Here is a 12,530-nt window from a genome sequence, read left to right as displayed (position 1 = left end):
GCGGCCGCGCGGACGTTCTGCTGGGGCGTCTTGAAGACGTCGTGTCCATCGACCTGGGTCTAGAGGAGATTCCGTTGCATCTTGCGGGATTGGATCCGTAGCGCGACGTGAGAGTGCGTCGCTTGTCGTTTCTTTTCTTCCCGCTCCTGGCGTTCCTTCTCTTCCTTGAGTCAGTGCTCTTCTGCTAGTCGGGCCGCCTCCTCCTCTTGCCGCCTGGCTGCAGAAGAAGGCGACGCCGGCTTGCTAGCGGCAAAGATCTCCCGGGGCAGCACGAAGCTCCCGGTGCTTCTCCAAGACTCGGATGTGTTGACCAGAGGAGTCGGCACGGCCTCGGGATTGATTTCCACCTCCATCGGAGTTGCGCCCTGACTTGCTTGTTGGTCCGAGCTAGGGGAAAGCATCTCGGTGTTGTGCGACCCAGGTTGGATCTGAGTCTGACTTGATGCCTCTTTGTCAGGCTCGAACCTGCAGACTTCCTCGTTGGAGTCGGAGGAGCTCGAGTCGGTGTATGACAACGCACCGAACTGGTCGGTCTGAAGCTTGATGCCGCCGAACTTGAAGGTCAAGCCCGGCGGGAACTTCCTCTTCATGATGTTCGAGTTGAAGTTCATCGAACTTCGCTGAAAAAAGCTTTAGATCGAAAAAAGAAAGATAGTTCATTGCCAACATCAAACGTCGATAGTTGGCATGCTTCTGTGCTCTACAAAAACAACGAAGCATGAATCACAAAGCACTCCTATTAATTATTTTGTTGAAGGTATTAATTAATAGATGCGGGGCTAAGAGTGCAAGCGGGGCAACCTTTAATGCTAATTAACCCGTTCAGTTGTCTCATCTCCACTAAGCCACCAACATATTTATCCCAATCCACCATAGTTACACATAGTAATGGCCTGCTTGTCACCTTTGCTCCGGTAGTGCCACATCCCTTCTTGCATTGCTTCGAACTCCGGAGAATGAGCAGGCGTTAGAAGTTAGCTGCTCATGATTGCTTGATCCACCTCTTGCTACTAGGATATTCTATTACCTAGGTGAAGACTTGTCACGCCTAGAAATTTACACCAATTTTTGAACAATAGCATGTATTAAATCTTGGCCCAGGAATCAACCCGAGTACACACTATGACAAATTAATACACAGTTCCATGACTTAAAAACAAATAAAAACAATTATCTATCAAAATGCAGCGAAAAAAGGAAATAAGACTAGAACTATCTAATCTTCAGCTTGGCGATGGCAGCTCCACACCACAGGCATTCTTGACGGTGGACTGAACCTCACTTCAACCTTCGAAACTACCTCCTTCTGACAAAGGCTCTGGCTCTTGCTCTGGTAGGGAAAAATTAAGCAAGGCTGAGTACAAACCACGGTACTCAACAAGTAACACCCAAAAGAGGAAGAATAATGAATGCAATTGGATATCAAGGGTAGGTTTAAGGTTAATTTGTACAAAGCAGCATTTATTTAGCAAAGCAGTAAATAGACTGAATAAGAAGTGAATAAAAAGTAAAGTAAAGTACTTGAAAATAACCATTCACTATTCAACGTTACACCACGTTGCAACAGGCCCAAACCGCTGTCGAACGTTACACCACGTAGTGACAGGGTCAACCCTCTGCCCAACGTTACATCACGTTGCGGCAAACCCAAACCGCTGCCTAATGTTACACCACGTTGCGCAGGGTCAAACCAGTTCCAAGTTCATTAATTTATTAAAGGTTTGACTAATCCCACTGAATCTGTCAGTTCACCCCATAGCCGTGGGCACAGCTATTCGAATAGTTTTACTCTGATCAGAGGTGTAGAACTTTACCCACAAGATATAGTTCCACTACACTTGAACGTGCGCCGGTGTATCACCACGATACCACGGAAAGAAATCTGGGATAGGACCCGTCACATAACCCTCTCTATTCAATCGCACTGCACTTCAGGTTTCACCCCCTTCTTTACATCAAGTCAGTCAGTCCCCTCTTATGCCTTGGTGAAACCTGAAGTGCGGTGTGATAGGGAGGGTTATGTGACGGGTCCTATCATAGTCTCCTTTTCGGTATGCCATGGTGGCATGTCGACGCACGTTCAAGTGCAGTGGAGCTGTGTCTTGTGGGTACAGTAGTACACCTCTGATCAGATTTACTGTGATTAGATGAACCTTAATAACTTGGGTAAACTGGCTTTTACTTAGGACTACTGCAACGTGGTGTAACGTTGAGTAGTGGTTGGGCTTGTTGCAACATGGTGTAGCGTTAAACAGTGTGGAGAAGCTTTATTTAAATGTTTTATTTAAGTGTTTCATTCATTTATATAAATATTGTTATTCTACTTTTAATCTCTGTTTTACTCAATCACTGCTTTCGTGCAACTAACCCTAGCATATCCTTATGTTTACCTGCATTTATCTATTACTCCCTTTCTGTGCTGCTTGTTGAGTACGTGGTTATACTCAGCCTTACGTATTTCCCCCTTCATAGGTAGATTACTGTTCAGATGGAGGCGATTATGAGGTTTGAGGCTTGTCCACCATCGAGGTGATGCCTATGGTGTGGAGCTGTCATCGCAAAGCTGAAGATTAGATGATTCTAGTCTTATTTCCTTTTTCCGTTGTATTTCGATTGATGATTGTTTTTATTTGTTTTTAAGTCATGTAACTGTATATTAATTTTTCATAGTGTGTACTCGGGCTGATTCCTGTACCAAGATTTAATACATACTATTGTTTAGAAATTGGTGTAAATTTTTGGGCGTGAAGACATGACAAAATATATATTATCCAGCATGAGAGGCAACCAACATGCAGGAATGAAGAACCTCAAGTACAGGTGCTTCCGTAGAGCATGTAGATGATAGCTTTGTTTCGACCACTTCCATCTGCAAAACAAATAAGAAAATGGAATGATGGAATGTCGAGGAACGCTTTGTCACAGCTATCTTACAATAAGCTCATCGGCGTAGGATGGACGCCATCAAACATTTACTATTATTAGGAAGAATAGTAGTGTTCCAGTTATAGTGAGCGAGTGACAACTTGACTATTTTGCGAACGTCGATGGGCGAGAAAGAGATGGATTTTGACGAGCTGGTTTGGTCTCGATAAATTTTTGGTCTAGATGGCAAACAAAACCTATAATGACTAAGACACTGCATGGAGAGAATTCCTTATATGCCACTGAAAATTAGTTTGTTTTCTTATATGCCACTTAAAAATGGCTCTTCCCTTGTATGCTACTACCATGTGTGGAGTGTTAAATCTAAAGCAAAAGGATGCTTTTGCCCTGTTGAGTTGCTAGGTGACCATATGTTAGCAATATGATTGCTAAGTTGTATATAGCATTTCATTAATAATATAAATATTGAATACAACATATAATTTTTTTGCAGTCACATGATTTTTAACCACTACCATCATATATGTATTTTCTTCAGACACATAAAACAGGTAGTTTTCCAACACAAACCACAACACGTAGTAAGATCTCTAAAATATTACATGGTCATGTCATATATGTATTAGCACAGAGTGAAATATTCTCATTGTAATTCTGCTATACAATAAAATGTGTACTACTCTAGTTAATTAGCATTTTGGTACGATGGTCACTATGTATTGGGATGTATGGTGATGTATTTTTTATGAATTCTGATGTGCTGTGATAGAGTGTTGATGCACTCTTAGGGGCAGATCCAATGTTATATGAGTGGTGTCAGCTGACACCGCATTTTGCCTTAGTCCACATAACCCCTTCTGTCTTACCACATATGACACTAGCAGTCTTAATAGTTTGACACCACTGATCAATCGAAATCAGCATGTTGTTTGCTTTATTGCTTAAGTTCATTGACAATTTAATTGCCTAGCTAGCCTATGGACAACACTGAGCAGACTGACACAAAAACTAATGCTACCACTTGCCTTTTCTCCATACTAGAGTAGTACTACCTCCGTCCTACTCAGATTTTACTTTTGGCTCTCTTTCTTTAGCTTATAAATATTTCACTTTGGTACCTTATGCAAATCATGTAAATGATTATATTTGAAACAGAATGAGTATCTAGTAATTTTAATATAGTGTTTTGCAATTTAATTTTTCCAATTGGACATGTACAATGAGTGGATGGATATCTTAGAACTAATATTAGAAAGCAAATTACTTGATACTAGAGATGAGGACACCGGTATGGAATCAAATGCATCAAACATCGATGATAATTAATCATACGACATCTAGATTTTTTTTAAAAAAATAATACAAACACATACGCTCATGATACTTGCACACTCATCTATATGACCACACACAACATTTTTTTACTTTTCATACATATTATTAGTCTAATAAAATATATGTTGTGAATCAGTGACACCATCGACCAAAAATCCTCGATCCGCCCCTGTGCACTCTTTGTGTCATTTGAACCTATATGACATAATCATGTAATAGTTTAGAGACATCAATATTACTATATGTTGAGACTTCTGTTGAAAACTATATGTTTTATATGTTTGAGGAAAATACATATCCGATGGTAGCGGCTAAAAATCATATGACTACAAAAAATAATTTATATGGTGTATTAAGTATATATGGTATTAATAAAATGTTATATACATATACATATAAATCTACTTCTCTACCAACTTATAGCATCCATATTGCTTACATATGGTTGCCTAGCAACTCAGAAGGAAAAAAACATCCTTTTGCTCTAGAGTTAACGATCAACACAAGGTAGTAATATGAAGGGTGTGCAAATTTAAGTCAGCGACATGTAAGGAAAGAGTCAATTTTGAGTGGCATATAAGGAAACCGACCAATTTTAAGTGGCATATAAGAAATTCTATCTATACAATATACATTTAAACTCCAAAGTCACTACAACTAGCACCCCCTTCTTCCATCGAGCGACTAGCCAGCATGGCGCAAATGACCTTCTCTCTACATTGCATGGGTCATGGTCGTACATCCATCATAGGCAACACAGGCTCCACAAAAACTGGACGGTTGAAGGCCAACTCAGTAGAATTTCCATGTAGGGTCTGTCTAACATATTACTTAATACCCCTAATAGAGTAACTAATGTGAGTGCTTTTGGGATTTGTTCTTCTTTGATTTCGTAGAGAAAAGAAGCAGTCTCCTAGACAAAAACACTAATTAGAGAAGAGATTGAAGAACCTCAACTTATCTAGATTCTTGCAAGCTGGATACTCAAAAGTTATTTCTTAAATTTCATAATGTTATAATAATAAATGGGATGAATAATTATTACCATCAGATTAAGACATAAAAATGTAGTAGATTGTAGTATTGATGCATGCCACTTGGTTTGGGTAGATGAAGACTGAAAATACACTTCACTCATCGATTGCATACTCTAGCCAATGAATAGGACTAAGAGAAAGAGAGAGGAGGGAGGGAGGGGAAAGAAGTGTTGGATGAGCATTTTGGGTACTACGTAAGATATTAAACACTGGATAATGAAACAAGAGGTGTGTAAATAACATCGACATAATCTTCTTTTATTGCTTATGAGGGATATGGAAAGAGTTATGATGAGGTTCTACTCAGAGGGAAAGGAGCAAGCCTAAGTATCATCATACTAACCATTAAACACACATATAGAGACTCTTCCATATCATGAAAAGTTATTCCAATCCCCCAGTTAGTATTCGTCACTTCCATCCCTTAAGGTGAGATAGAATATGGTGATATAATTTTCTCATTCCTATATGGTACTTAACCTTGTGTGTGTTGTCTTTCTCTCGCTTATTAACACCCTAAGATGATGCGCATGGGGTGAGTTCCCGTTGAAAGTGCATCTAGCCCCTAAACGAAGTTTTGGATGATTAATGACAATGCTAGCCAAGCATGTGTGCGCTAATGAGCTATGATTGCAGAGAAGTTTAAAGGATCAATTCGATTGAAGGATTACGCGACTTACTTGATGCATGTGTGACCCGGAGCGACCGTTCTATGAAGACGAAAGAGATCGAAGGAGATTTTATCTTTTGTTTTGAGTCATAGGAACTCCGTACTATTAAGAGGGGTCACCAGAAGCTAAGCATGCATCCAAGTGTGGTCAGAGTTGAGTCAAAGTCGAGGGGAGTCTCGGTGCTGTTTTTCCAAGCAGCAGGGACCGGACGGTCCGGCCCCCTGGCCGGACAGTCCGGTGGCAGGACGGTCCGGACCTTGGTCCGGCCCCTGCTCTGACTGAGTGAGTTAAGTGTCGGCTGGACGGTCCGGCCCCCTAGCCAGACAGTTCGGTTAGGTTACTTTTCCAACGGCTAAATGATGTCTACCAGCCTATAAAAGGGGCTCTTGAGATATAACTGTTGGTGAGGCTTTCTGTTCAAGTTTTTTGGTTGCTAGGACAAGTTTAGCACCTCTCAAGCCTCCCCACAAACGAAAACACCTCCTAGAGAGATTAATCGTTGGATCATGTCTTAGAGAGAGTGTTAAGATTAGTGAGTGATAGAGTGTTCATTCTCGGGCGTTGATGGATGCATGTGGAGTCAAGGTGGCCTATTACTCTTGGAGATTGATCTCCTAGACGGATAGGCGTCGCCCACGAGCTTCCGATTCGTGTGGATCGCCCGGGAGCAAGTTGTGAAAGTTGGTGCCTAACCTCCGCAAGGAAATAGGTAAGATTGATAGTGGATTCTTGTGCTTTCTCATAGAAGGCTGCATGGTAGAGCGGATTGCAATCTAGGGCTGGGCAAGCCGCCTTGATCTTGACCTTGGTGGTCGATTGAAGGGGTTGCTAGTCCTTAGATGTGAATCCGGAGACCCGTGTTGGCCTTGTGGGAGGAAGCCAAGAGAGGGAAAGGATCGAGAGAGATCCCGCTCGTTGGAGCACCTCAACGGAGAGTAGGATCGAAAGATCCGAACTTCGGGATAAATTTCTCGTGTCTTTGTTCTTATGATTTCATGTTCTGTTTGTTCCTGCGATCTTTCTGCTGTTTTATTCCACACACCATCACATCACATTCCCAGGAGCATCACCGAAAAAGTAGATTGTCAAGTCTGCAGTTTTCACTGACCAGACAGTCCGGTATTCTAACCAGGACGGTCCGGTCAGAGCTCTCGGCCCAACCCGAGAGTGCCGACCGGACGGTCCGGCCCCTGTACTGATCGCTGCGATTTGAAAGAATTTTCAGGACACCTATTCACCCCCTCTCTAGGCTGTCTCTCAGGGACTTCACCCTAATGTATCAACTATGAGATTTTTGATGCCTTACTCTCGTTGAACTATTTGCTTCCTCCCGTCCTCTCATCGGTATCCCTACTGTATGCATTGGTGCATCCACATCATTACCTTTTGTCATGTCAGTGTTGACTTGATGAATAGAAGCACATTCAGTTCACAAACAACTTAGTGGGTATTAGCTTATAGCGTAAAACACAACATTGTTAATGATGTCAGTTGGTTCTCCTTGTGCATACCCACCACTGATTGCAACTCATAACCTTACTAGCAATTTTTACCATTGTGAAAAAAGTAAAGTGGGGGGAGGGGTGAACTTGGGGCTTCGAGGATTAGAGCCATTAGGTATCAAGGGCAAAGAGACAAGGGATTGGGTGAGCGAAATGGGAGGGAGTAACATGTGCTATCCAGTGATCGAGAGAGAATGGTGGAGGATAGTGGGAAAAAGTAATAGATTGATACATGGGACAATATAAGCATATCGTTAATATTTTGATAAAATGTGACAATATTTAGAGTGACAATATTATACAACCATGCCAATAAAAATTCCCCGAGGAAATTATTAAGTTTCAATCAATATTACATAGATTTTTTTTTGAAAAATCAACAACACATCATATATTCATTTTTTATGACACATAATAATCAGGTTAACTCCTTTTTCTCAGTGGAACAAAATAATTTCTCCAAAAATACAAAGATAAAAACAATACAATTGTGGAATGGCATGTAACTGCTTTTGTACGTGTAATTCTGTATGGTACAACATATGTATGCAAATATACAAGTATAGGCTTGTCAAGGGAAAATGCAAGATAAGAAAGAATCATAGAATATATCTTAAAATCCATAAAAAAAACATCATCATAGTCGTTGCGCAAGGTTTTTTGGTAGAAGGTTCAATTAGTACTGTGGTAAGCCACACTCAAGTGGTGCAGAACCTTTGTACCTCTTGGAATCAACACAATAGTTGTAGATCCTGTAGTCATCCTGCACCTTCCGCATTTGTGCAAGCTCCGAGTCGCTTAATTGGCATGTTGACGACCCACTACTATAAGCTGATGCACATTGGGTAGCACAGTCTGTAGAGGTTGAGCACGCGCATACGTTGACATTGAGGCCACGGTAGTTAGCAACAAAAGGCGCCTTAGACCAATCGGCCTTCACACGGCCACCCTGCGTGGCCCAATCCTCCGCGGCCCATATGCTCGAGTACCCATACATTGGCCGCTTTGTCGGGAACGCCACGCCATTGCTCTTCTCGTAGTTGCGGAACACTCGGATGGGTGTACTGTCGATGTACCACCTGCATCAATGCCGCGACCATTTAAGTTACATGCACCCACGAAGATCGACGAGGAGAAAGGTCTAAGCTCGTGTACGCACACAATCATGCAGGGGGTCCAGGAGATGGTGTAGTTGTGGTAGCCGTCCGTGGGGTCGAACCACGGCTTGAACTGCATCTCCTTGTCGCCGACGCCGTTGGCGTACACGTTGGTGTGGATGGTGTAGGGCTGCCCGGTCTCGTTGCCCAGGAACTCGAAGTCGATCTCGTCGTGCTTGTCTCCAACCGACGATGTCTGAAATACATCTCATCTCATCTCATGTAATTAAATTATCTGAGTTCTTTGTTGTAGTCGGATATAAATAGTTTGATGCAGAGACCGGAATAAATTCTATAATCGACAATAATATGTCATTGTCTAAAAATATAGTATTCCATCCGTTCCACGTTATAAGACTTTTATTTGTAGAATTTATACATATATACAAAATATATAAAGTGATAAAGTTCTATAATACGGATCTGAGGGAGTATAATTTACAAAGGAAACAAATTGTTGATTTCGATCGATATGAAGAGCAGATCGATGAATTAAGGACGTGCATGTAACGTACGTAGTATGTGGTGACGGTGCCGGCCGAGTTGCCCGGGACAAGCTGGATGAGAGTGGACACGCTCCCGAAGATGAACTGCTTCTTTGTCCGCAGCATGCAGCCTGCCCATATACATATATACTACTTCATACATTAAGAACTAATTATCACCAACCCAACATATAATCCTGCCATGCAACCGGTTCTCCTTCACGCAGAATTGATTGCAATCTAGTCTCTAGAATTAACCGCGAAGATAATGTTCATCAGAATCCAGAACAAAATTAGAGTAGTGTAAGTGCGTGCCTGAGTAGTTGCTGACGAGGGAGAGCGAGAGGCCGCTGCCGTCGTCGGTGAACCTGGCGTTCTGGGGCTCCCAAGGGATGTCGCACTCGTCCCGGAAGTTTGCTCCGGCGAGCCCGATCACCGCCGCCGCCGCTGCCACGAAAACCAGCAGATGCAACTTGGGCCTCCCCATCGTCCTGCTCCTCCTCCCTCCTGCCGTTGCAAGCTCGAGCAGAAGTTTCAGACAAATTCCCACAAGCTCACAGATTCAGAGAGAGTTGAGCAGGTAGGACGAAGAATTCAGAGGGGCTTATATACACACTGCTTAGTGCTAACCAACCCTGAAACTCTCTCTCTATGCTACGCGTGCACGCTGATCATTTTTCAGTCAAAATCAGCTGAAGTATTTGGCTCGCATGATGGTATATATTATACTGTATACTAACTCTCTTAACTCTTCAGGAAGTAGTTGTTGCCAGCTGCAGTATGCTTTGTGTGTAATCTTGGCTGTGGTTTACAAGTCGTCTTGATTTTATTCCTCTTAAAATTAGTCAGCATCTGATTTTGACATGGTTAGTGCTCTGCATGCACACAGACGCGCACACACGCGCCAGCTGCTGCAGATTGTTTCCAATTGGCACTTTGCCCATTGGTGTACATGAGGCAGCTGGAGTTGTTGGCTGTCTCGGTCAAGGCCATATATAAACCTGAGATTACAGGCCTACATGTTAGTATTTTTTAGTTAGTTTGGAGGCGTCATCCTCGGTAAAGATTAATCGTACTAACTGCATAGTTGCCGGTCATTGTCATCAGACGTCGTGTCTTATGAACGGACGAATGTTGCCCCTGTTTTATAAGTGCCACATACGGAGTATATATGGTGTAGTAAGGGCATCCCGATGTGTATCAAAAATGGTTCTTATAGCTCTATAAAGACTACTTTACTATTGTGAAATGAGACATTAGAAAATAAAAAGGATGAACTGTCATTAGTTTTAAGGACTACCCATATGTATTAAAATATATTATTTTTCTTCTCTTTCTTCAATCTTGTAAGAGAGCTAAGACTATTGGGTGTGATTTGTAGGTCCTACTTTGGGCCTGTTTGGGGAGCTTTAAATTCTGAGAAGCAGCTGCTTGGTAGCCAGCTTCTGAGAATCTGGAAAAGCTCCTAAACCCAACTTCTCCAGATTCTGGATTCTTAGTTAATTTTCTAGAATCTGTAACTATAGATTCTCAAAAGTTGTGAACCGTTTAGGGCAGCTTCTGGCAGAAGCAGCTTCTGGGAAAAGCTGCAGCTAGGAGAAACTTCCCCAAACATGCCCCTTATGTCCATGCTATCTCTATATATTGTGTAAATTGAAATAGCACCACATATGTGGATCCCATCTATATGGACCAAGTAGTCTATATACATTGGTGATGCTCTAAGTACTACTAAGATCTTTGTTGGGAGATGTGCTTATTGGTCAAACTTGTTAATTTGGGCGATATAATTGTCACAAATAGCATTTTCAACTATACTCCGGTTAAAAATATTTATCATTTAGGATAAGATTTGGTTAAACTTTCAAAATTCCGACGAGCAATTTTATATTAGATAATAAATTTATAAAATCTAATAAATTTATTATATTTGTAATAGTAGTTTTCAAGGAGAATGTATATATATAGTTTAGCTACGGTGAGTTGCAACTCAAGGGTCAAGGTCAAAAACATATCAAATCACCTCTAAATTTTGATTGATATGGCTCACTAGATTCTTCATATCAAAATCTCGTAACACGCAATTTTTTTTTTCCATTTTTGGAGATTTTTACGTATTTTTTTGAGATTTTTAAAAGTACCGTACTATATTAATAAAATAATCAATGTGTTATGTATCATTAAAAATCTCAAACAAATACTTAAAAATCTGTAAAAATGAAAAAATTTTGCGTGCTACAAGATTTTGATACAAAGAATCTAGGAAGCCATATAAATCAAAATTTAGAGGTGATTTGATATGTTTTTGGACCCCGCCACGGAGCAGCCCGTGAGTTGCAACTCAAAATATATATATATATATATATATATATATATATATATATATATATATATATATATATATATATATATCATTTGTCTTGTATTTAAACTAAGCAATTAAAAAACTATTGATGCTTTGAATTTTTGAAATTTGACAAAAATCTTTATAAATGACAAATATTTTAGATTGAATGGAGCGCTTCTCTAAGCTCTGTCAAATAATGCCATCTGTAATGTACATCGTGGGTCTTAGTTAGGTAGCAGATAGCCAAATGCCATACATGTCATACACCGTCGAGAAAAATATGATAGCATAATCCTCTAAGCACAGGAGCGGAATTTCTATTATTATTTTAATAGATGACACGGTTAATTTTTAAGTATATATTTAACCATTTATCTTATTAAATTAAAAGAACTTACTTAATTATTATTTATTTTGTGTGATTGGATTTATTACTAATGCATTTTAATTATAACTTACATTTTTACATATTTACGTAATAAATTCAATCATAAAGAAATAAATGATAATTACACAAGTTGAATAAGTCGAATGATTAAACATCTGCCAAAAAATTAAAATGTCACCAATATTTTAGGTAACAATAGAAAGCCTCCGAAATATGTGCATGCACTGACACGCAAAGACAAAATATGATAACTTATTTCTAAACAAAATTTTAAAAACTTATTTCAGAATGTCTTGTTATTTTATGATCCTTTTCATTTTGGAATTCTAAAAATAATTCCTCTACACCCCAGCTTTTGGATTTTGCTTATGCTTAATAGCTAAAATTTAAATTTTAAACCTTCAATTTGGAGTTGATTTTGATGTTTTTTATCGTAGTTTATTTTTCAGCATTGACTTTTAGATCACTGTGTATAAAAATTTTATTCGCAAATTACCTTTTGTTTGCAAATTTACCGTTTGGCTTTTCCTTCCAAATGTTGACCCTCTAATATCTTAAAATGGACTATCTTAGTACTATGCTAACATTGTTACGCAACATATCATGGGATGGCAAGGATTTCATCGTACTGTGACAGGTTATTGTCAACACCATGAATAATGGCTACAGCATCTACCACATGTAATGGCAGCAGTGTCCTACGCCATTTTGTATTTATGTAG

General features: G+C 40.1%; 1 protein-coding gene across 1 annotated transcript; it reads right to left on the bottom strand.

Moving 5' to 3' along the window:
• Window positions 1–7,980: 7,980 nt before the first annotated feature.
• Window positions 7,981–9,560, bottom strand: LOC102700772 (probable xyloglucan endotransglucosylase/hydrolase protein 26). The gene is made up of 4 exons (XM_006647098.2): window positions 9,389–9,560; window positions 9,104–9,204; window positions 8,591–8,784; window positions 7,981–8,510 (listed from the first exon to the last, which is right to left on the bottom strand). Exons 1-4 carry the CDS (start codon window positions 9,558–9,560, stop codon window positions 8,108–8,110), a joined length of 870 nt encoding a protein of 289 aa, XP_006647161.2. The 3' UTR covers window positions 7,981–8,107.
• Window positions 9,561–12,530: the final 2,970 nt, after the last annotated feature.

This window comes from Oryza brachyantha, chromosome 2, assembly GCF_000231095.2.
Source record: "Oryza brachyantha chromosome 2, ObraRS2, whole genome shotgun sequence".
In the NCBI taxonomy this organism is placed as follows: Eukaryota; Viridiplantae; Streptophyta; class Magnoliopsida; order Poales; family Poaceae; genus Oryza; species Oryza brachyantha.
Note: the sequence above shows the minus strand (reverse complement) of the source record. Positions and strands in the feature narration are given on the sequence as shown.

Coding starts and splice junctions, on each gene's coding strand:
- LOC102700772 (XM_006647098.2), bottom strand. CDS start 9,560: ATGGGGAGGCCCAAGTTGCATCTGCTGGTTTTCGTGGCAGCGGCGGCG. Junction 9,205..9,388: donor CCTCGTCAGCAACTACTCAG/GCACGCACTTAC, acceptor GTATATGGGCAG/GCTGCATGCTGCGGACAAAG. Junction 8,785..9,103: donor GCACCGTCACCACATACTAC/GTACGTTACATG, acceptor GATGTATTTCAG/ACATCGTCGGTTGGAGACAA.